This window comes from Arvicanthis niloticus, chromosome 18, assembly GCF_011762505.2.
Source record: "Arvicanthis niloticus isolate mArvNil1 chromosome 18, mArvNil1.pat.X, whole genome shotgun sequence".
NCBI lineage: Eukaryota > Metazoa > Chordata > Mammalia > Rodentia > Muridae > Arvicanthis > Arvicanthis niloticus.
In genome coordinates, this window is record NC_047675.1 from 31,663,961 (window position 1) to 31,688,890 (window position 24,930).

General features: G+C 44.6%; 2 protein-coding genes and 1 long non-coding RNA gene across 4 annotated transcripts in view; 1 reads left to right on the forward strand and 2 right to left on the reverse strand.

The window, feature by feature from the left end:
- The window catches only part of Atp6v0d1 (ATPase H+ transporting V0 subunit d1), a 39,730-nt gene extending 25,498 nt beyond the window's left edge, over positions 1-14,232 (reverse strand). The window contains exon 1 of the mRNA XM_034522678.2: positions 13,994-14,232. Coding sequence (XP_034378569.1) covers positions 13,994-14,123 — 130 coding nt within the window. The 5' untranslated portion in view covers positions 14,124-14,232. The remainder of the gene's footprint in view (positions 1-13,993) is intronic.
- A 175-nt stretch (positions 14,233-14,407) lies between these two features.
- LOC143434968 (uncharacterized) lies at positions 14,408-18,908 on the forward strand. Its single transcript, XR_013104874.1, has 2 exons — positions 14,408-14,632; positions 17,222-18,908. It is a non-coding gene; the product is annotated as an uncharacterized LOC143434968 (long non-coding RNA).
- Positions 14,890-24,930, reverse strand: part of Agrp (agouti related neuropeptide) — a 67,014-nt gene continuing 56,973 nt past the window's right edge. Inside the window, exons 1-5 of one of the 2 annotated variants that reach the window (XM_076915775.1) lie at positions 17,596-17,712; positions 15,787-15,907; positions 15,512-15,644; positions 15,289-15,371; positions 14,890-15,106 (exon numbers count right to left, since the gene is read on the reverse strand). In XM_076915775.1, the coding sequence (XP_076771890.1) occupies positions 14,924-15,106; positions 15,289-15,371; positions 15,512-15,644; positions 15,787-15,907; positions 17,596-17,597 (522 nt within the window). In that variant the 5' untranslated portion in view covers positions 17,598-17,712 and the 3' untranslated portion in view covers positions 14,890-14,923. Of the gene's footprint in view, positions 15,107-15,288; positions 15,372-15,511; positions 15,645-15,786; positions 15,908-17,595; positions 17,713-24,930 lie in introns of those variants that run through there. The other variant, XM_076915776.1, reaches the window with a different exon arrangement.

The following is a 24,930-nucleotide window of genomic DNA, read 5'->3' on the forward strand; positions in this document are numbered from 1 at the left end:
CATACATGCACAGACACCCCTACATACACATTCACACATTCACACAGACACACACACACACAGAGTCAGTCTCTCTCTCTCTTTCTCTCTCTCTCTCTCTCGCTCTCTCTCTCTTTCTCTAACAAAAAGTAAATATTTTAAATGAAATAAAAGTTAGATCCAAATGATGAAAGCTACTGTACAAATGTGAGAAGCAAACAGTCTTGGCAATGACTGAAAGACCTTCCTACTCTCTGTTCCCCCCAGGCCTGGCCATGTGGAACATACTTTGAAACTTATTGGGTGGAGAAAATGAGCTGTCACATGTGACCTGGAAGCCTCAGGGTCCTATGCAGCAGATCATAGCTGTACCTCACCTAAATTCCTCAACTCCCAACTCATTAACTCTAATCTAGATTTCTTCTGGCAAGGCCTGAGGGATTGGCAAGAGCCCAGAAGCAGGGATTCTTTCCACTAACCATCCCTTACTGAGTTAGGGGCTAGATAAACACAGGTACAGCCCAGGGAGTCTTGAATAAACAAATTAAATAGTAAATGAAGAAAAAAAAAAAAGAGAGAATCTAGAATAATTGGACCTGAAGAACCAAAACAGGTGTCAGGAGACTAAGCCTAAGCCTAAGCCTAAGAGTAAAAGGTTTTATCTGGGACCTAATTTCTCAGATAAAATAAGAAGGTTGGGTAATTTACCTCAGGAACTTATCTAGCTCTGCCATATCCTAGTCTGGTCAGGCCCAGGTTACTCTGACACCCTGTAACACAACCTTCAAAGGCTACTCAAGAGGTTCAGGTCAGATTGGTGGCCTGGGCACCAGTGAAGCAGCTTTGACAGGGCTAGTAGCAGATACAGGAAAGACATTGGGGAAATCTAGCCTTCAGAATACAGACAGCAACAAGACAAGTGAGAAGAAAGGGAGCCTCATCTAACAACCAAATAAGAAGTCTTAGTTGAGGTCAAGTCCTGAATCCATTGCCTGAATGTCCAAAGTCTAGTCAAGTACCCTTGGCTACACCAGGCAGAGCTGGCTAGGTAAACAGTGTCCAGCAATCAGTCAGGGCTTTTCCTCCTAGAACCTTTCCTCTGCTGAAAGTCAGCCTGTCTGTCCTCAGATGGTCAGTCCAGTCCAGGCTTCTGAGCACACCTTCATAGTCTATCAGGGAAGCTACAGGATTGGTATGGATAGACAGAAAAGCCATCTAGGTTATGAAATAGCAGTCTAGCTAAAGTGATCTTTCATTTTCCTGTATTCTTAAAGGGAGTGGGGAGAGAAAGGAAGTCAGCCTTGTAATACTAGCTAAGCAGAAGCAGTGACCTCAGTGGAAAGGCATTCAAATGAGAGCAGAAGGGGACAGGAAAAAAAGAATTGTCAGTTACCTGTTAATGACCCATTCTTGGTATAATTATAGAGCCAACATTGCTTACTTGGAGTTTGGTACCATGCTTAGTTCTCTCTCAGAATCACTTACAAATATGTTTATGCCACACACATGCCTAAATGTCCTTCTTAGAGTTCCAAAGAGAACTGAAGAGAGTCTATACTATGGATGAGTTCTGGATAGATCCAACAAGGGGAGAACCATCAAGGGTGAAACACTGATACAGGGTATATTTCTAGGAGACTGAAAAGCAAGGCCTTGGCCCCTGAGGAACCTCAAGCTCCTACCTGAAACCTCCAAGACATCTTAAGAGCTCATAAACTAGTACACTGTAATGGCTGCTGTTCCAGCTTTGAGAGCTGCCAGACAATTGAGATGCAAGTAAACACAGACAGTGTATTAGTCAAGGTTAGAGCATCCTGTACCGCATCAGGACAGAGAATGAATATCAAAGAATGTCCTCTGGTCTTCTTCCTATGCTTGGAAGGTGGGACACAGAAGAAAAAGAGCAGAAAGAAACAAATAGAAAACACTGAACCCTATACCTAATCTGAGAGGCTAATTGTGGACTCAGTGACAGAAGTAGAGGCCACGACAGAAGCCTAAAGGACAGCAGCCACAGACAGGTGCTATGTACAGCATGAGCATGCTGCACCTCCAGGCTCTCAGCGGCAGAGTGGTCCTAGTGCACCCTCTTGTGGCCAGAAGAATGATGGCTTTTAGACAACTGTGAGGGGCTTGGATCTTGACGAGAAGAGGGTGCTCCAGCTCCAGTTCCTACTCAACACATCCTTCCAATTTCATCATGCCTCAGACTCTTGGTCTCCATCTCCCCCAGCCACCAGCCCCTGCAGGTGTGAAACTGCTGACACCTGCAGAGAGGTGCAGACATGTGTCATAAACAATGGAAATTTAGGGGGCTGGAGGGCAGTTTAAAGCATTTGAACTTGCAGAGGACCCAAATTCAATTACCAGCACCTACCTGATGGTTATAACCATCCATAACCACAGTTCAATGAGATCCAATGCTCTCTTCTGACCAAACATGTACATGGTGCACATATGTACATACATATATGCAGGTAAAACATTCCCACACATTTTTAAGAAAATGAATAAAAAAGGCTAGAGAGATGGCTTAGCAGTTAAGAGTGTTGGATGCTCTTTCAGAAGAGTCAGATCCCTACCTACATTGAGTTCATAACCATCTGCAACTCTAGTTTCAGGGGGGATCCAATGCCCTTTTCTGGCCTCCTGAAGCACCAGCCAAGCATAAGGTGGTACACAGACAGACATGTAGGCAAACACAAATACACATAAAATTTAATTAATTAAAAAACAATGAAAATTTAGATCAGAAGTAGACATGTGTCTGAAAAAACCAAAATTCATACGAGGCTGGTATGAGTCTGACATGAGAAACTGGTCTTACGTTGGCATAGAGTTCTCTAAGGGACACGGATGTGGAGAGAAGCCTGGGTGCCCTCAGTCTGCTACACTCTTGTTTTCTAGCTCAGGCCCTCCCAAATCTCTAATTCCCTTTAGCCCTCAGAATTATTTTGTCTCTACTGCCACTTATTACTCAGAAACAGGATCTGTGACACTATGATCCCTTCAGTATGTGGCCTTAGCTTTCTCTCCCTTAGATTCAAAATCCTAGGACTCTGCTAGTACCATTATGGGGCTATTATAACTCAATCCAGTCACAAAAAAAATGTCTACTGAACATCGATTCTGGTTAGAGATGCATAGTTGAATGTTTAACAAGCAACAATCTGCAAGTGAGAGATTCCTGTTTCACTTTACACAGGCTCAGTATGACACAGCCTAGCCCGACAAAGAACTAGAGAAATTCTAGTAATCAGAGAAGTCTTATAGCCCTGAACCTAAACAGGCACAGATGACTTACCAGAGGGTCTATTACAGCATTTCTTTGTACCTGTTTGTCCTTTATGTAGGCCCTTATATGAGCTGGAATATAGTTGGTTGTTTGAGCTGTAAGCTGAACCAGGATGCTGCAGCAGGCACCCTGCATCCATAGACGAGGACTAGACTAGAGGACAGGGGACTAGAGACAAAACCATTAGAGACAGCTCTCGGTCCTCAGGTATAATGGTTCTTTCTGATCTTCATCTAATGTCTACTTGCTCTTATGCAGGAGACACGTTGCTGTTTCATATGACCACCTAAGAAAGCAGAGACAAGGTTCCATAGCAAATGCCTACAATCCCAGGACTTGGAAGGCTAGAACAGCAAGATGCTGCACTCAAGGCTAGTTGGAGTTACTTAGTGAGACCTTGTCTTAAAATAAAAACAAAACAAGGAAACCAGGAAAGGCAGACTATTGTTATTAGATGTATTTTATGCAAAAACATTTAAAATAAGGTATTAACAACAGTTCATAGTGGAGTATACCTGAAAACCCAGTACTTAAGAGAAGGAGTCAAGAGGATCACTGCCACTGAGTCCAGTCCTGTCTTACAAAGTGATATCTTGATTCAAAAAACAAACAAAATAAAAAAACAAGTAAATAAGTTGCTGAGGCATTTCCTTCTCTGCCTTAGTCCAGAAAGCCCTAGTCTATAGGAGTCCTGAATAACTAGCATTTGCCTATTTTAGGTGGCTACCTTAAAAATCCCAGACAAGAGTTTAGGTACTAGTTCCATGTCACAAACCAGGCCCCAAAAGTTGCTGAGTAAATCCAAGAAAAAATGTATTATCACTCAGCAGAGCCAGTCCTGATGTGCCCTTCTGGAGCACAGCCTGTATTTCATGCCAGATGCATACTGGCTTGACCATTAATAGCTTCCAGATAAAATCAAATAAAAGTATATACTATCAAAATGTAATCTGAAGGGAAATCAGGAATAGGGATGGAGAGGGAGAGGCAAAGGAAAGAGAAAATGGCCAGACAAGAGGGAGCTTGCCTAGGGCAGCTATATCTGGGCAGGGACCCTGGGACCCAGACTTGGGATACATGGAGTCTAGGCCTGACCTGGGCCCTCAAATATTTCCTAGATTCTAATATTTCAGATGTAAAGAAAAAAGGCTTGACAGGACCTCCCTCAGCTTCAGACTAGCTCTATAATACTGTGAACCAAAGTCTAGAAGACATATGCCCCAAGCTCACCAGCACAAGTTGCAGTTTGGATGACTACTGAATGTTACTATCTATATGCTCTAATTTTATCAAGTATCTTTACCAGACATTCTAAGTTTTTTCAATATGTATTTATTTATTTTACACACATGGGTGTTTTGTCTGCGTGTTTATGTATCATCTACCTGCCTTGTGATTGTGGGGTGAGGGAATCCCCTGGGACTGGAGTTACAAAACAATTGTGAGTTGCCATGTGGGTAGTGGGAATTGAACCTGGGTCCTCTAGAAAAGCTAGTGTTCTTAATCACTGATCCATCTTTCTATCCCTGCCTGATGTTCTTCATTCTTAAATTCAAACAGTTGAAGAAAACACAAATTAGGCATTGAAAACTTTCCTCCTTCCTAGCCTCTCTAATCTCTCTCCCAGATGTTATAACTCTAGACAGTGTAGGGCCTTTGCTCCAAATGCTTGCTCATGTGCAAGCCTTCCAGTGTTTGACTACAGTGGGATTATGTTATGCTCAATGGCTTACAACTTTGCCCCTAATAATCTATTTCTAAATCAGCACGTAGAAAACTTCCTCTAATGTTCTACTGTAAGGGCACTGCATGCGTTACCTAAACACTACAACCACACTAACAATATGTCACTGGTTCTAGTAGCCTCTCTTAATAACAAGGTTGTTCTGTGCCTGCTACCCTATGCTCAGCTATAAGATATAATCCTATAAATGGGGTTACAAGGTCTTATAGTACATATACAGGCAGTGTTTTGACAAAAAAGTGACAATTCTGCCTACCAGACATGATGATATATATCTGTAATCTAAACACCTGGTAGAGGCAGGAGGATCAGGAATTCAAGGTCATCCTAGTCTATATAAAAAATTCAAGGCCAGCCTCAGCTACATAGAGACACCAGACCATCTCAAAATCCAAACCAACAACAAAAACTGTGTGTGACCAGGCAGTAGTGATACAGGCCTTTAATCCCAGCACTCAGAGGCAGAAGCAGGTGGATCTCTGAGTTCAAGGCCAGTGTGGTCTAAAGAGTGAGTTTCAGATAGCCTGGGCTACACAGAGAAATCTTGTCTAGAAAACAACAACAACAAAAAAGTAAACACACAAACTGTGTGTTTATAGAAATAGATGTATGTTCATATGTATGAACAAAAACCAAAACCAACCACACCCCATAATCACACAGAGAGATGTCAGCCATCTAGAGGGAAAGGGAAATTCCAGCACATTTTTCTCTCTGCCTCAGTTGCTAAACTAGGGTCTGTGCCAGATGTTCTTGTTAGGCCACACTGTATACATTGAGCCTACAGTCATGATTCTTTAGTCATCTAGCAAACTCATGGGCAGGCCTGGGCTTCTCAGACAGGGTGCCCTGGCTTCAAGCCTAGAGATGGATGAGCACAGCTATCTCCTCCCAGCCAGTGTTCTGATGAATTCCAGATTGGAAATTTAGTGCTACTTCCCCACATTCCTATTGGACTCCTCCCTCACACATCTAAGAGGCAATACCTCCTCTTCTATCATTCTATCCACGTTTAAGCTATCCTGTCTTTTCCTCAGGGTTCCCTCACCTTAGAAACAGCTCCTGGGCTCATCCAAGTCTTTCTTGAAGTCAGAAACCAACATCTCTCCCCCAACATCTAATAAAAAGTAGACTTCATCCCCTTTTCAGATCTCTGACCCAGTGCTTCATCCCTTTAGCTCATGTCATATGACCCAAAACCACCAGCCCCTAGTCTGACTCCCAAGAATCCAGAGCTCCAGAGCAGGTTTCTGTTTATATCATGCAACCAATCCCAACCTCCTCCACAACTCCCCTTTGCTTCATCCAGAAAAGGATCAAGTTCCTGATGGGTCACAGCAGCTTTCTGCCTCCCTGTAACCTCTATCTCCAATTTGGAGGTCTCATTCTCTTGAGCAGAAGTAGCAACAAGCTTTAAGTAAGTAATCAGGGCTCAAGGGCAGCGGGCACAGCCATCAATGATCCACACCAGCTCCTTAATCTTTGGCCACTGGGGTCTCTTCACTAGTGAGGTCACTGACCAAGGCAATTGGAACAATACAGATCCTCAAATAAAGGAAGGAAGAACTTCAGGCACGTGTGAGGCTCACTCTCCCACTGACTCATGTTTGTTCCCTTCCCTCGACCTTAGGTTACTGGCTTCTGCAGATTTCTCCAATGCCCCACCTCTCCTGTTCTCTAGGCTGTTAGAGCTGTGACATCTCTTCCTTTGGATCACATCTCCCTCTGACGGATTTAGAACTGAGCTAGTTTACCTTGTTCTCTAAACTGTGCTTATTTCATTTCTAAACCCTGTTTAATCTTCTTTTGTTGGGAGCCGCAGTGATTCGCCATTCCAAGATGGTGCGGACATCCTGTCCTCCCACTTGTAAACAACTGACTGCGCAGGTGCAAAAGGCAAAAGGCGCGCCAAAGTCACTGCCCATGGGGGGGGGGGCGTAATATGGGGTGATGAGTGAACAGCCAATCAGAAGTGAACACGCCACTCTAGGGTATATATAGCAGTGCCTTTCCCGGGCTTGGGGTCTTTTCCGCTTTTGCTGTTACAAGAAGTAAAGCCTCGTCTGTAGTGATACCCGATTACTGCCTCCGTGTCCTTTTTCGCGGGCGAAGGGGACACAAAAGAGGTGCGTGCAACATCCTTTGGCAAAACAAAATGAAACATAAATATTTTCACACAAATTATATAAAGAAATTGCTGAGCATGGTGGCACGCCTTTAATCCCAGTACTTGGGAGACAGAGGCAGGTGAATCTGAGTTCAAGGTCAGCCTAGTCTACAGAGAGAGTTCCAGGATAGCCAGGACTTGTCCTGAAAACAACCAAAACCAACCAAACCAAACCAAACCAAACAAACAAAAAGAAGTTATTTTGTTTTTGTGGTTTTGGTTTTGTTCAAGACAAGGTCTGTTTATGAGCCAAAGCTGTCCTTGAACTCATCTTCCTGCCTTAGTATGGAAATTGCTAGGGTGAAATGAAAGGCATGTGATACCATGCCTGACCTCAGAATCCTTCTACACAGATTTATTTATGTACTGTGTCTGCACAAATGACACACATGTGTACAGATCAGAAGAAACTAGTGGGAGTCAGTCAGTTCTTTCCTTTCACCATATAAGTCCCAGGCTTTGAACAGAGGAAGTCAGAGTTAGAGCCAACAAATCGGCGAGTAGTACAAAATTTGTTTTTAGATTTGTCTTATTTTTATGTGTATGAGTGTTTTGTCTGCATGTATGTGTGTGCACCAGGTGTATGCCTGGTGCCTTCAGAAGCCAGAAGAAGGCACCAGATTACCTGGATCTGTAGTTACTGACAGTTGTAAGCCACCATATGGGTACTGGGAATTGAATTCTGATCCTCCACAAGAGCAAATGCTCCTAACTGCTGAGCCATCTCTCCAGCTCCCAGCTTAGCAGCTCTTAAAACAAGACATTTCCTACACATTGACTTTAACCAAATGTAATTATCTTTCTCTTTTTAAAAGTCTTAACTCTCAGGTCAGGTGATAGTGGTGAATGCCTTAAATCCCAGCACTTAGAAGCAGAAGAGGATGGGATTTCTGACTTTGAGGTCAGTCTGGTCTACAGAGCCAGTTTCAGGCAGGACAGCCAGGGGTACACAAAGAAACCCTGTCTGGAAAAAAAAAAAAACAACAACAACAATCTATCTATCTGTCTATCTATCTATCTATCTATCTATCTATGAATTTTTAAAAATGTAAGTCTTAACTCTCATCCCCTTTGAGCAGTAGTATTTCTAAGGTCTCCATGGACTTCTACACACCAGCAGGACATCTATCTACTCAGACACAGTACTATCCCTACACATACTTCATGTTTTCTACTCCTGGTTGCAAGACTGATATCCTGCAGTTGTGTCCTAATGTGTCTAACACCACTAGTTCCCTGGAGGCAGGAGCTAAGGCAGAAGCCATGAAGGAGTGCTGATTACAAGTTTGCTCTCCCTGGCTTACTCAGCCTGCTTTCTTAAAGAATTTAGGATCACCAGCCCTAAGGCAGCTCCATCCACAATGGACTAGGCTCTCCAACATCAATCAAAGAGAATGTCCTACAAGCTTGTTGCCTGCAGCCTGATCTTATGGAGGCATCTTCTTAATTGAGGTTCCCTCCTCTCTGGTGACCCTAGCTTATGTCAAGTTGATATAACTAGCCAGCACATGTAGCAAGCACTTTTACCAACTAAGCAGTCTTCTAAGCCCCTCATTAGTGTTATGACAAACAAGCCTCATTAGTCATCTTTTTTTTTTTTTTTCTTTTTTGGTTTTTCGAGACAGGGTTTCTCTGTGCAACCTGGGCTGTCCTGGAACTCTCTCTGTAGACCAGGCTGGCCTCGAACTCAGAAATCTGCCTGCCTCTACCTCCCAAGTGCTGGGATTAAAGGCGTGCACCACCACTGCCCAGCCTCATTAGTCATCTTTGAGCAATGCTCAAGAACTCATTCATTCATTCATTCATTCACTACTGAGAAAGAGTCTCATAGATCCTAAGCTGGACTTGAACTCACTACATAACCAAGGGTGATCTAGAACTTCTGACTTTTCTGCCTGGACAGATGGCTGGAAAGATGGCTTAGTGGTTTAGAGCACTTGCTGCTCTGGCAGAGAATCTAGGTTTGATTCCCAGCACCTACAAAGCAGCTTACAACCATCTGTAACTCTATTTCCAGGAGATGCATGGCCTTTTCTGGCTTCTGTGGAACTAGGCATGCACATAGTGTGTGTGTGTGTGTGTGTGTGTGTGTGTGTGTGTGTGTGTGTGTGTGTACAACATTCATACACATGGAAAAAAGTAAATAAATGAAGTAAAAACCAAGAGATTACATACCTTGCTCATGGCCATAGGCATAAGATAGTAAGCCCTCATCTGCAACCACTATACTATATTATACTATACTGATCTCTTAACATCTTTTCTTACCTGCTGATAGCCATCTCCAGAATATGAATCTGAAGAAATCACCATTCAATAAGATATCTCAGTCCCTACACAGTGTCTGGCAAAAGAAGAATGAATGAAGCTGAGCATGTTGTAATTTCAGGATTGGAAAACGGAGGCAGGGGGATCAGAAATTCAAGGCTGACCTCAGCTACATGAAGTGCTGGCCAATACGAACAAACCAAAAGCCCAGTAGACTAATATATTCAAAGTAATTCTATATAATTCGTATGTGTACATCCCTATTCCACTCCCTGCATCATCAAGTTCCTAGCACAAGATTCAACCTAAGAAAGAACTCACCATATCTCCACACACAAAAAGTCAGAACTATGAAGAGCTCTTACAGCCACCATCTCTGTTCCCTCAGCTGATCAAAGAAATATTTCATGTACAATACTGGACATCTTAAAGAGACAGTTCTACCAGAGAGAGTGTGTAGTGAGGTAGATACCCTACTTGAGTGAATCCAGAAAACTTGCTATGTATTTTCTGCTTTGTTTTGATTTTTTTTTTTTTTCAGTCAGGATCTCAAGTCAGTCTTGAAGCCATGATTCTCCAAACTTGAGTGCTGGAATTACAGAACCACACCATTGTACCTGTCTTTTACTTACCCTGTCTTGTAAAGCAAACAAAGATCCTTAGTCCCGCCCTCTCTTCCTTCTGCCAACTGTCCAACACCTGAACATCCTCTTTAGAATCTCTATCACCCCAGAGCATACCTAAAGATCTTATTGTAGAGCTGTCTATACTGGCACACGCCTTTAATCCCAGCACCTGGGAGGCAGAGGCAAGAGGATCTATATGAGTTCTAGGCTAGCCGGGTACATAGTGAGTTCCAAGACAGCCAGAGCTAGATAATACCTTTTCAAACACACACACACAAACACACATCTTACTGGGACCTACAAGTTTCTTCAGTTTTCTCACTTCTCATCTCTTCCCCTTAAAGATGGGGGAGGCAAAAAACAAACAAACAAACAAACAAACAAACAAACAAAACTAGCAATAGCAGCCCGAAGCCCAGGCTTCCAGTATCACCTTCAAAAGCACAGGAAAAAAAAAAAAAAGACTTTATACAAAAGAAGGTTTGGGTAGCTATTTCCTTCTTTCAATCTTTTCATGTTATTTTATGTGTATGTGTGTTTGCTTGCATGTATGTTTGTGTACCATGTAGATACAATGACCATGGAAGCCAGAAGAAGCTGTTGGATCCAGTGGAAACTGGAGTTACAAACTCCAGTGAGCCATGAAGGTGCTACAAATTGAACATAGGTCCTCTGAAAGAACAGCCAATGCTCTTAACTGCTGAGCCATCTTGCTAGTCCCTCCTGGTTTTTAAAAGTACCACTCTAAGCCTGGCAGTGGTGGCCAGGTCTTTAATCCCAGCACTTGAGAGGCAGAGGCAGGCAGATCTCTCAGTTCAAGGCCAGCCTGGTCTACAGAGGGAGTTCCAGAACAACCAGAGATACACAGAGAAACCCTGTCTCAAAATAAAACAAACAAATAAAAAGCACCACTCTCTGGAGGTCAGAAGACAACCTATGGGAGTTGGATTTTCTCCTTCTATTATGTAAGTCCTAAGGACTGAACTCAGGTCATCTGGTTTGGCAGCAAGTACCTTTACCTGCTGAGCTATCTTGATGGCCTTTTTTCCTGCTTCTGATTATGTTCTGTCCTTAAAAGTCCTGTATATCCCCAACATACAAAGTTCGTGGGAACCCAAACATATGTCAAGAAATTTCTAGAAAAATATCACTGACAAATACCATAGGAATTATGATTGAATGAAGGAGACAACATTCTAGGCAACCATGGCCATTTTTTCAAAGATGAGGGTGACTGCCAGGTGTGCTGACCCAGCATTTAGGAGGACTTTGCTAATTCCTAATGGGCTAGGGATGTAGAGTAAACTCTGAGCCAACATGGGCTACAAAGTGAGATCTTGCCCCAACAAACAAATAGAGAGGAGGGGGGATGGGAGGAGGGAGGGAGGAACAATGAATGAACGAATGAATGAATGGGGGCTAGAGATAGTGTAGCAGTTAAGAGCACTGGCTGCTCTTCCAGAGGACCTAGGTTCAATTCCCAGACCCACTCAAGTCACAGTTATCTGTAACTCCAGCTCCAGAGGACACAACTCCTTCTCTGGCCTCCAAGGGCACCCCAACTCATACGTACATGTCCACATATACATATACACATTGTCTTTTAAAATAAATACAAAAATACAAAAACAATTTCAGCTATTTAGGAGGCTAAACGGAGGATCACAATATCAAAGCCAGCCTAAGCTACAGAGTACAGGCCAGCCAGTGTAAATGAAAAAGATCCTGTCTCAAAACAAAAAGGCGGCTGTGGCTACAGCTCAGAGGTTAGACCACTTGCCACTTATCTATAAGGCATAAATTGGTGGGAGGAAAAGGGTGGTAGTGGGGCAGTGCTTAATGGGTGAAGAAGGAAGCAGAGGAAAAAGTAAGTTAAGTAACAGACAACATAAACTAACATTTACTAGATGCTGATTTTGTCTTTAGTGCTTACTGGGTTCTTGGTGCTGGGCTAAGTGTTTTTCACAAAGTAGCATTGTGGCCATCTCACAATCTTTATGAGACAGATGGTGCTTAAATGGCCGATGAAGAAGTCTATATCCAAAGACATTAAACAATTTGCCTACAATAATCCAGTAACTGAGGGGGTGAGATTCAAACCATGTTTGCTTGGCTCTGAAGTCCTCTGAGCACCAACTGCTGGGGTGTACTGTGTGTAAAGGAGAGAAGTATGTGTAAAAGAACAAGGGGTCCCTAAATGCTCTTGGAACGATCTGCATGGTGTTCCACAAGGAGGCCCACTGCTAAACAGTTCATCAGGAAGAATACCCTAGTATGATTATTGTCAATAATGGGGTGTCTGCTGGAAAGACAGAAACACAGGCTCCCAGAAATTCTACAGTGGAACAGGCATCAACTGGAGTAAGAAAAGCCAGAAGCCAGAAAAGGTAACAGTGTTCACCTTTAGATTTATCCAAATAAGGATCTTCCTCAAAGAAAAGAACTAAACACTAAACAACCTTGTAAAAGGGAAAAAAAAAAAAAAAAACCTTCCTCAAGTTCCAGTCAATCCACAGAACTCACATTAAGTGCCAACCACATGTTCAGCCCTGTCCCGGCAGCCTACTTCTCTTCACAGTGAAGTCTAACGTTTGAGGCTGGCTCCCACAACCCAGTATCTTGAACCTCTCCTTCCTCGATTCCACTTATATAATAAAGGTGAACAATTTTCCTTACAGGTTAACATTAAAATCATAAAAATCTATTACTGCTCTTTAACGTCAATAAGTTTCCTATTTTAACACTATTTTCACTTGGCAGGCCTGGTTTTCAAAGTAAAACAATAACTGTATGAGCTCAGTTTAACCTCAGAAGTATTTGATGAGAAGTTTCTACACTGGGTGAATCATCATGCCTCTTCCAGCTACAAGTACCTTTCTTCAAAGGACTCCTTTAGGACTCAGAGATGGGGACTCATGTCCCTATCCTTCACTACCATCTGGTTGGAGGGTCTGGAATCAAGGACATCTCTAGCTTAGTAATCTACTACAGTTGAGCCATCTCACTTTAGATCAGTGGTCCTCAACCTTCCTAAAGCTGCAACCCTTTAAAAACATCTCATGTTGTGGTGACCCCCAACTGTAAAATTATTTTCATTGCTGCTTCATAACTGTAATTTTGCTACTGTTATTAACCATAAATATCTGTGTTTTACAATGATCTTTGGCGACCTCTATGACCCTCAAAGGGATCTCAACCCACAAGTTAGAAACTGCTGCTTTAGATTTGTGTGTTAAGAAAGTGGAACTTAGCTTCTGTCGCTCTTGTGTAAGAAACTGGTACCCCAACAGTGCTGGGGGCGAGTGGTGGTGGTGAATGCAGGTTGGGGCCAAATACCTGTGAGTGAACTTCAGATTTACAGGGCCACCTCTTGCTTTCCCAAACAGCCCGTCTTGAAGACACTACACAACCAGCGCTTCAGAGCTGGGAGGAACCTCTCCCTAAACTAGCTTAGCATTTCCCCAGGAAACTCAACCCTCAGACCAACACCAAGACACAATGATTCTAAAGATCTCGGGGGAGGAGAGAAGCTTTTCCACTCAACTTCCCTATTGCATTGCCACCCAACAGGCCTAGGGTTGGGCCAGGGTGAAGAAGCTTGTAGGCGCACACGTCGCGCCGGCTAACCAAACCTCAGGGACCCGTCCTTCTAAATTACAGGACTAGCTCAACGAGGTTAGAGGCAACCCAAGCAGAGGCAAACCACTGCGGTTCTTAAAGTCTTGTTTACGTCTGGGCCCCGCGCAGAGCCGCAGCTATAGGAAGACTCCTTTCTGACATGCCCACCATCTGCTCGTGGATTCCCAGAGGCTTCACAGACCCTTCAAGACCCTCTGTTTCCGGCTTCCCGGCTCAGGGTGGCCTCCATTCGGGCCTTTCACGGCCTCCACAGACAGCCCGGACCCGCGGCTCACCCTCTAGCGTCTCGCACTGCACCAGGTTGAGGTAGTCCGCCTGGCTGAGCACCCCGGCCTTCAGGCCGCGCACTAATCCCTCCAAGTAGCCATTGTCCACGTTGAAATAAAGCTCCGGGAAGAACGACATGGCTGCGGCGGGACCAGAGAGTCCCGATCTGCCCGCACGCAACTCGACTCCCGGATCAGCTGACGCTGCGCCCGCAGCGGGCTGTCAAGTGCGTCAGGTGACGCACAGCATCTCACGTGACCACAGTAGGGCTAGCTCTTAAAAGTCTCCAGCTTCCGGGCACCGTGGCGCGCATGCGTTCCTCCGGAGGGCGCGGCTAACCGCCCTCCAGGCGCCTGCGCACTAAGGAAAGGCGGGCCTTCAGCTCCCAGCGGAGATCAAAGTGATGTCGATGTTGGAAATCGACCGCGGGGTGGTGCTAGTACCCGCAGGATTCGAGCGGGTCCCTCAGTTTAGTTTTCCCGGGTTAGGCGCTTCTGTCTGGCTCCGTTAGAGCCAACCGGCTAAAGCTGAGCGTGTGTGTGCTGTTCCTTATGCTGTCGAAGCTGTCTCCTACCAGACGGAAACCGAGGTCTAGTGAGAGAAGGGGAGAGTTTCGGAGCCAAATGTCTTTCCTCTAGCTAGACCCGGTAAGCCACACTGCGCCTGTTTCCTCTGCATTTGTTGCACTAGTTCTCTAGGACTAGTGGCCTCCTGCTTTCTCCAAAGGGGCCTGGTGCCTTAAAATCGCCTATGTATGTGGCAAAGATGTTGGGGTAGCCTAGACCCTCAGGTTATAGTGTGTGTAGTTCCAGCATGACGACGCACCCTACCCATCAGCGAGCCAACAACCCTTTGACAGCCACGTTTGAAATAACCACAGCTTTAGTGTTAGTCCCATCCTTTATTCGCGTCCCCTGCCTTTGCCCAACATCCGTTGGCTAGGTGCGACTGCAGAGGTTCGTGGCCGTACCCAGCTTGCGGCAGTAGCAAAAGGCATTGAAGAAGCGGCAGTAGCAGGTGGCGCACGGGTCGCAGCAAGGTACCTGCTGTCCCAAGCAGGACTCTTGCAGCCTTACACAGCGACGCGGAGAACGAGACTCGCGGTTCTGTGGGTCTAGCACCTGCATTCGTAGGGGAGCAAGATTCAGGAAACTCTCAAACCCCGATCCCAGTAGGGTGGCAGTGGAGTGTGGGTCAGGGATGGTCTGCAGTTCTGCCCAGGTTGGGTAGTCCAGAAGTAGGGAGAGATGATGGTATCTGATGCTTCCTACCTTCTACTTTATCCCTTTCCCTAAGGAGTTACCTCCGCCAAAGCTTCTGCCTTCTGCAGCAGAACTTCTTCTGCTCGGTCTGCAGTTGTCTTCTTCAGGCCGTTCAGACTTAAACCTGGGGCAGAAGATGTGAGGGCCACACCCACCATGCACCAAGTATCCACCTCCCAAGGTTGGGATTGAGATTGGGGAAGGAGGGTTTAGCCTGGACAGGCAGATCTGTGCCCCACACATCCCCAACCTGACAGTACTCACCTGGGAACTCAGAGAACAGAGCCTGGTCAGGCCTTCTGATGCCCTTCAGTGGTGTCACGCCCATCTGGACCCCCAATGTGGGAGGCAGTGCCAGCAGCAGGACACAACTCAGCAACATTGCAATCATCATGGCCTGGCTCATCAGAAAAAAAAAAAAACAAAAACAAAAAAACAAAAACAAAAAAACATTTAGTCTCTCTTCATCCTTAGAGTACCCTACCAGTGCTGAGAGCGATGTTTCCAAAAAGTCCGAGCTTCTATAGAGTTGTGCTTACCTTTGCTTGCTGATCCTTGCCTAGGGAGTTCCTGGCCGCTTGTGCCATGAGCTTATATGACAGGGTCTGATAAAGGGTGCACACGTGACTGCTTCCTGTAGCCAGGGCATGAGGTGCCTCCCTGGAAAATAGAGGCACGATTCAGGCTTTCTCTCTAGAACCTGAACCTTTGGGTGTTCTATTAGAACATCTCCAATTTGGCATGAGACAGCCAGGAACCAATTAAACTTTGGGAACAAAATGGGGTGTCCAAACCCCAAAATTTCCATAAGAGCAGAACCTAGGGATGGGTCACGCTAGAGCCATTAGCAATAATAAAGCAGGCGGCCCTCTGGCCATAATTTAATTTCTGCCCCCACAGATGTTCACTTAGTCTCCCTAGGACATGTTGTTTCCTTTGCTTCCAGGAACTTTGGTCAAGGGCGCCAAAGAGGGTCAGTGAGTGTCACCAGGCAGCAGTGAAGTAAAAAACTAGACCCAAGGTTTCTTTTGAAAAAAGATTTAAAAAAAAAAAAAAAAAAAAAAAAAAAAAAAAAAAAAAAAGCCCTTCCATCTGAAACCAAGCCCTCCTGGCTCTCCCTCCTCTTTCCCTTCTTTAAGACCCTTACTCCTATTTCTATCCAAGCCCCCTTTCTCCCTAGGGTTCCTGGAAACTAAGGGGGCAGAACACGCTGTTCTCAGGGTGGGCATACAGCTTCAGAGTAAAAAGCTTTCAGGCTGCCTGCTTCATTAGTGTTAATGGCTGCTCCCTTCCGCCTTGCCTTGTCAGGTCTCTGCCTACGCCAGGCCTCATCAGCTTGAGGACATAGAGAGGACGGCCCATTTGTGGCTGGAGCAGGACCCATGGGACTTTTTTTTTTTAATAGGGTCTTACTATGTAAGATGAGGCTGGCCTTCAATTTACAGAAATCCACTTGTCTCTGCTTGCTTTTTTTTTTTTTAAGATTTGTTTACTTTATGTATATGAGCACACTGTAGCTGTCTTCAGACACACCAGAAGAGGGCATATGGTTCTATTATAGATGGTTGTGAGCCACCATGTGGTTGCTGGGAATTGAACTCAGGACCTCTGGAAGAACAGTCAGTGCTCTTAACTGCTGAGCCATCTCTCCAGCCCCTGTCTCTACTTCCTAAGTGCTGGGATTGAAGGCATTCACTGTGACACTTGGTGGGGTTTTGTTGTTGTTGTTGTTGTTGTTGCCTGCATGTGTGTATATGCACCAAGTGCATGTCCAGTACCCAAGAAGGTAAGGTCAGAAAAGAGCTTTTGGATCCTCTGGAACTAGAGTTACAGATGGTTTTGAACCACCACATACATGCTAGGAACTGAATCTGGGTCCTCGGCAAAAAGTAACAAATGTTCTTCTTTTTTTTTTTTTTTTTTTTTTTTTTTTTTTTTTTTTTTTTTTTTTTTTTTTTTGGTTTTTCGAGGCAGGGTTTCTCTGTGTAGCCCTTGGCTGTCCTGGAACTCACTCTGTAGACCAGGCTGGCCTCGAACTTAGAAATCCGCCTGCCTCTGCCTCCCAAGTGCTGGGATTAAAGGCGTGCGCCACCACCGCCCAGCGTAACAAATGTTCTTAACCTCTGAGACAACTCTCCAGACCCTCTTTGGTGGGCTCTCTAAACAAATCATGCACATACTCAGTTGGAGAAGGAATACACTCCAGTGCACAAGACAATAAAAAAGAAAGGACTGTCAGATATACAGCCCAATCCATACCGACTCTTCTGATGAGGTGGTCCCTCCCACCTGAGGAAATCCCACTCCCAAGAATGAAAAAACAGATTGCCCTCCGACAGCCTTCTCACATCAATGTTTGGGTTCAAGCTTCATGGGAAGAAGGTGCTCTCCAGAGGATGGGCCTAAAGTACTGGTATCTGGAGTCAGGCTCAGTCGAACACTTGTTTGTAGAATCAGGCTGGCATTTTATTCTCCTGCAGGTGACAGGATACAGTCCTTGGAGCTCAGAGTCTACTTCCTACTTCCCAGATTGAGGAGCTAGGGAAAGCCCCTGTAGGGGAGTAGTCGCAGAACTCTCCTTTAGGACAGCAAGGGAACATGGGCCAGTCCTTTTTTTTTTTCCTCCCCTGAGAATGGCATAGGCAGTTTGATGAGGCTGTCACTGAACAGACCTGGCATTGTGACCTATTTGGAAGGTGATCTGGAAGTGTGCTGCCCCATTTCAGGACTTTGTCTTCTCTGGAGTGACAGGGAAAAGAAACTGGGCTGTATCCTAGCTGCGTCACTTGGAGCTCAGGAACAGCAATCCATGAAGTGTACAGGAGGTACTTTGCCAAGATCATTGTTTAAGCCTCCATTACTGGAGATTCTGACTGGAAAGATAAGCAGGGGCAGTTTGTGAACTGGAAAGGTGCCCCAGCAAGCTGATGGACACTGGAATCCCAACCCTTAGGAGGCTGAGGCAGAAGGATTGCTGAGACAAGCTCTGGACACTTGGCCATACCTATTTACCATCTATCCTCAGGACAGGCTTCCTGTCTCCAGTGGTGCCTCCTCCCACCCTGAAGGTCAGCTGTCTTCATCTGGTTGTATGTGCACAATATGCATTGGGCAATGGTAAACAAGGGTCATGGTGCTTATGGAAGCAATTCACGGTCCTGGACAAGTCCAGTGGGTGAGATCGTCAAGAAACCCAACCCAAAATACAATGACCAAGGAGACAGGCAGCAAGAGGGTGTCCAGCAGAGACATTCAAGTAACAAAACTACATGCTACATTTAATACGGTCCTCTGGCAGAAGCGACAACACTAACCTCAAAGCCTCAGCAGGACTACCATCTCACTCTTATCTGAGTTCACAGCAATCTAAAGGAAGCCAGTGACACTGTCCAACAGATAACACAGAGACGCAGAAGGAATTGTCTCAAGAAACAGAATTCATATAATGGAGAGATCCAGAATAATCATCATGGCTATTGTTTGTCATTAGACAAAAGAATTTTCTTTACAGTAAAGAACTTCCAAAATGACAAGAAAAAAACTGTATTATTACTATAAGTAATTTGAAAATTGAAATATAGAAAATTTAGATAGATACTTGTATCTCCTAATTTATGTGACTTGGTCATCTTCTCCATAAACCTACCTAATTGTTTATGCATTTCTTTTTGTTTGTTTGTTTTGTTTTTTTCGAGACAGGGTTTCTCTGTATAGCCCTGGCTGTCTTGAAACTCACTCTGTAGACCAGGCTGGCCTCGAACTCAGAAATCCACCTGCCTCTGCCTCCCAAGTGCTGGGATTAAAGGCATGCGCCACCACTGCCCAACTGTTTATGCATTTCTTATTTATTTATTTATAATTTATTTATTTATTGTTTTTTAGGACAGACTTTCTTTTAGTAGCCCTGGCAGTCCTGGAACTCACTCTGTAGACCAGGCTGGCCTCAAACTCAAAGATCTGCCTGCCTCTGCCTCCCTAGTGTTGGAATTAAAAGACATGTACCACCAACACCTAGCTAAAGATTATTTTATGTATCTGGATGCTTTGCTTTGTTGAGAACCAGTCTCACATTAATATATATATATTAATATATATTAATAGGGGACTAGAGAGATGACTCAACAGGTAAGGGCACTGGCTGCTCTTCCAGAGGACCTGGGTTCAATTCCCAGCACCCACATGGTGGCTCACAACTGTCTGTAACTCCAGCTCCAGGGCATCTGACACCCTCACACAAGCATATTTGCAAGCAAAACACCAATGTACATTGAAAAAAGATTTTTAAAGAAAACCTCTTGTAAAAAAAAAACTAGGAAGATAATACAAAAAATGTAACTATATTCAGAAAAAGTGACTGTATAAAATGGAACATGAGGGACAAAATGGGTAGAACCTAGAAATGTTTCACTAGTCATGTTAAATTAAAAAAAAAAAAAGAAACAGTGACATAGTCATGTGTGGTGGCACATGCCTACCATCCCGGCAAGTGGGAGTGGGGTCATGATTTAGAGGCTAGCATAGGCTACATTATAAAATGCTGATTTTTTTTTTTTAAACAGCTACGGTCAGGGTATGTCTTTAACTCGAGAACACAGGAGGCAGAGGTAGCAGATCTCTGTGAGTTTTAGGACAGCCATGACTACATAGAACTTCTCTCAAAATAAACCAACATGCTAAGTCCCTTGATACCAGAATTATTCAAGGGCCTGTTGGGCCAGTTTGAGCACCCACCTCAGCTAACAGAGGGCAGGAAGTTTGTTAGGAAAGGCTTCCTGAGGGAGGAAACCTTTCTTTGGTCATGAGACTTGAGTAGGAGTTGAGGAGTGTCAGGACAGGATAAGTTCCTTGGATTCATAATTGACACACTTTGCCACTCCGTCTAGTTAACTCCTTAATGTGCTCTGTCTCATCCCTGCTTCCTGCCCAAAGGCCCAGCCCAATAAATAGTCAGTTGACTTAATTCCAACTGGAACTGAAAAGCCAGCTGTCCTCCATGATTCAGCCAGTGAGTCCTGAGTCGTCAGCAAACATCTGTAGCCATCACCACACTGTACAGCTTCTGGGAGTGTGTGTGGGCTCAGACAGCCTGCCACAGACCCCAATATGACTCACCTTATCGGTGAACACAAGTGAAGAGAGTCCAGAGGAAGAAATAAACATGTTTACACCCTTTCCCATCCAATCTCCTTTGCCTTCCAGTGTGTCCCTAAACATGGTTTCTTGTGATCATTCTCCCTACCCCACCCCACCCTACCTCTCTCTCTCTCTCCATATATATAATTAGATAGAAAGATACACATTTCTGTGTGTGCAGGTGTGAATGTGCCCATGGAGGTCCCAGGTTAAACTCCTCCCTGATTGCTCTGCACCTTATTCATTGAGGCAGAGGGCTCTCAGTTAATGGGAGAACTCACCCGCACACTAGTTGGGCTAGTCAGCTTGCTCCTCAGATTCCATGTCTCTGCCTTCCAAGCACTAAAATTACAGGTAGGCTGTCATGAGAACATGGCATCTATGTATCTCTGGTCCTCATGCCTGTTCTGCAAGTGCTCTAACTATTGAGACATCTCCCCAGGCTCTACCTATATTGATTTTTTACAAATAAGCAATCTTTGATTTAACTCAATTTTATTTATATTTATTTATTTGGAGACAGGGTCTCTGTGTAGCCCTGATTGTCCTGGAACTCACTGTGTAGACCAGGTTGGCCCCAAACTTGCAGAGATTCTCCTGCCTCTGCTTCCTAAGTGCTAGAATTAAAGGCATGCACTACCACACCTGGCTCTATTTATCTTTTGAGACAAGGTCTCACTATATAGCTCTGGTTGGCTTTGAACTCACAGAGATCTGCCTGCCCCTCAGCCTCCCAAGAGCTGTGATAAAAGATGTATGCCACCACAGCCAGCCTCAGTTCAACTTTGATTCCCTGTGTTTCTAACAAGTCCTGCTTTCCTTCATGCTCAGGTTCTTGTGATTAAAGGCTAACCCTCAGAGGGCAGTACTAAGAGGTGATGGACCTTTTTAAGGAGTCCTTTAAGGAGCCCTAGTTGGGGCTGGAGAGATGACTCAGTGGTTAAGAGCACTGACTGCTCTTCCAGAGGTCCTGAGTTCAGTTCCCAGCAACCACATGGTGGCTCACAACCATCTGTAATGGGATCCAATGCCCTCTTCTGGTGTGTCTGAAAACAGTGACAGTGTACTCATATAAATAAAATAAATATTAAAAACAACAACAAAAAAGGACCTAGTCAGTCATTGAAGTCATTGAGGAACTACCTTCTGAGACCCTGTAAGCTCTTGCCAACGGGTCCTTATAAAAGGAGTGAGTGCCTGGTTCCACCCAGCTCTCTGCTGCCTATTGGAGAGGTGAAGTGGCCAGTTTATACTTGAGCCATCTGCCACTAGTCTGTGATTTGCCTTTAAAACTGTAAACTAAATTCTTTTTGTTTTGTTTTGTTTTGTTTTGTTTTTCTTGATGATGTTTTGTTATGGTGGTGGGTTTTTTGTTTGTTTTAAGATTTATTTATGTATGTGAGTACACTATTGCTGTCTTCAGACACACCAGAAGAGGGCATTGGATCCTATTACAGATGATTATAAGCCACTATGTGGTTGCTCTAGAAGAACAGTCAGTGCTCTTAACTGCTGAGCCATCTCTCCAGCCCCAGTTGGTTGTTTTGTTTTGTTTTGTTTTGTTTTTTTCAAGACTTATAGAGCCTGCCGGCCAGAAGAGGGCACCAATTCCCATTATAGATGTTCATGAGCCACCATGTGGTTGCTGGGAATTGAACTCAGAACCTCTGCAAGAGCAGCCAGGGCTGTTAACCTCTGAGCCATCTGGCCAACCCAGCATTTTGTTTTTTTAATAGAATTTTTATTTTTTGAGAATTTCATACACATATGCAACGTGTCTTGATCATATCCACCGTTATTCCCCCTTGGGACCCCACTGGATCCTCCCTAACAAGTCCCCCTCAAACTATTTTTTAAATAATAACCCAGAGTCCAAATTGATGCTGCCTGCATGCATGTGACACCCCTGAGGAGAAGGAACCCTCTCCAGTAGCCATTAACTACCAGGACTCAGGTAGTCACTACTGTTTTGAAGTCCTGATCCTCCTGCCTCTACCTCCCAAGTACTAATATCATAGTTGCACCATTATTCCCAGCTAAACTTATTCCCCCATAAATGTCCTGCTTCATGTATTTTAGTATAGCGGAAAAGCACTTTTACTACTACCATTTCTCTGAGGTTGTTAATTTTTTATACAGGGTGGTACAGTGTAGTTTAGGCTAGCCCAAAAGTCATTATGTTGACCAGGCTAGTTTTAAACTCACAAAGATCCACTTACCTCTGCCTCTTGAGTATTGGGGTTAAAAGCATGTGCCACCATGCCCAGTCTTTGATTTTGTTTTTGAGACAGTCTTACTACATGACCAAACTATCCCAGGACTCAACCCCCCAGCCCCTCAGATGCTGGCATTTCAGAAACATGCCGAGCTGTGTAGGTGATTCTACAGATCAGGAACCACCCCAATGTTCTCAGAGATATTTGGTGAGTTCTGGGTGCAGGGTTTGTGATCTGGGGCCACAGAGTTGTTCTGTCTTTTCTTACTAGAGGCTCATAAAACAATACAGTGCCTAAATGACAGGTCATCTCTGTGAGATAGGGTACAGTAAAGTACTCTTATCCCCCCAAAGTTGCCCTGATTTGCCCATTAGGAGAATGCTGAGGCTGTTCTCTCTCGCTGGATTTAAAGAGAACCTCTAGGATGACCAAAGAGTTGCAAAAGTAGTCTTTTCTTTTCTTTTTTTCTTTTTTTTTTTTTCTTTCTTTCTTTTTTTTTTTTTTTTTTTTTTTTTTTTTTTTTTTTTGGTTTTTCGAGACAGGGTTTCTCTGTATAGCCTTTGGCTGTCCTGGAACTCACTCGGTAGACCAGGCTGGTCTCGAACTCAGAAATCCACCTGCCTCTGCCTCCCAAGTACTGGGATTAAAGGTGTGCACCACCACCACCCGGCGCAAAAGTCTTTCAATAGAAAAACCTAGGACCAGCAAGATGGATCACTGAGAAAAAGCACTTGCTGCATTAGCCAGACCTTCAGAGTTTGATCCCTGGAACTCACAAAACCTGACCAGTTGGGTTGCAAGTTCAAGGTCAACTTAGTGAAACCCTATCTCAAAAACAAAAAGGCCTTGGTGTGGTGGTGCATGCCTTGGATCCCAGGGCTGAGAAGGCAGAGGGAGGTGGATCTCTGTGAGTTCTGGTCTACAGAGCAAGTGCCAGGACATCCAGAGCGGTTACACAGAGAAACCCTGTCTCAAAACAAAAACAAAAACAAGGGCCTGGAGCAATGGCTCAAAGGTTAAGGACACTGTGTGCTCTTCCAGAGGTCCTGAGTTCAATTCCCAGTGACCACATGGTGGCTCACGAGCATCTATAATGTGGTCTGATGCCCTCTTCTGGTATGCAGGTGTACATGCAGATAGAGCACTCATGTATGTAAGATAAATATTTTTTAAACATAAATAAAAACAAAAAGCAGAACACAGGTGAAGAATATAGCTTGTGTAGTTTAGTGGTAGAGCCATTCCTTGTCCAGCATACAGGAAGCCTTAGGTTCAGCTCCAGCAACAGCACTGGGGGGGGTGGGGGGGGGGCGGGGGGCGGGGCGGAGAACACTGTTAGGGAAACAAAACCAGTGAGTTAACATCAGCTGCAATAAGCTAAAAGCTTGATTCAAATCATCTTACACCATAAAAATATTGCCACATATACCTCAAAGACTACAGAGGCAGGACTGGTTTCAATTGAGGCTTAACAGAACACCTCTTAGATTTATAAACAGTGGGGCAGATACAGATGGTTGCATCCCCGATTCCTGTTCCCAGTTTTGTTTGGAACAGTGCCCAAATATAGCAAGGTCCTCAGATGCCCTAAGGCACTGCTTCATCAAATGGGGGTATATTTATGATAGTTTAGACTATGATGAAACCTCTGACACAGTTTGGCCTCTCTGTTAGTGTTAAAGGTGGGGTTCCTGAAGATGAAGGGAACCTCTCAAAAGGAACAACTTCTGCACAGTTCAAAACGGAAGCCTGGTGGTCCCAACCTCCATGCCATATACCTTCAGCATCCTGGCTTCAGGAGCAAATGGGAGTCAGCCTTTTTTTTTTCCCCTCCCCGAAACCAAGTAACAGCTGAAAGAAGTCCCACTGGTTATCTTAAGCATCCCTAGAACTGGCAAGGAAGATTCAGAGCTCCTGAGACCCCCTCCCTCAACCCTTGAAAGTGGAGCCTCTTATTGCTTCAATAAAGACAAAGGAGAAGAGAGCTGCATCTCTACAGCTTAACAGTTACTCTCCTAGAGAGGGTAGCATTTCAAGAGCACCTGTTTCAGTATGTCTAAGCATGTAGATCTCTGACGGTGGTACTCACACCGACAGCAACAGCCCAAGAAATTGTGAGGGTTCCAGTCTAGCCCTGCACAGACTTTCAGGACTGGGCTCTGCTTCCAGTGTATGTGTGTGAATGTGAGTGTGAGTGTGTGTGTGTGTGTGTGTGTGTGTGTGTGTGTGTCTGTGTCTGTGTGTCTGTGTGTGTGTCTGTGTGTCTCTGTGTGTGTGTCTGGTGTGCACATGTATATCAAAGCCAAAAATCAACATCAGATGTCTTTCATTAGG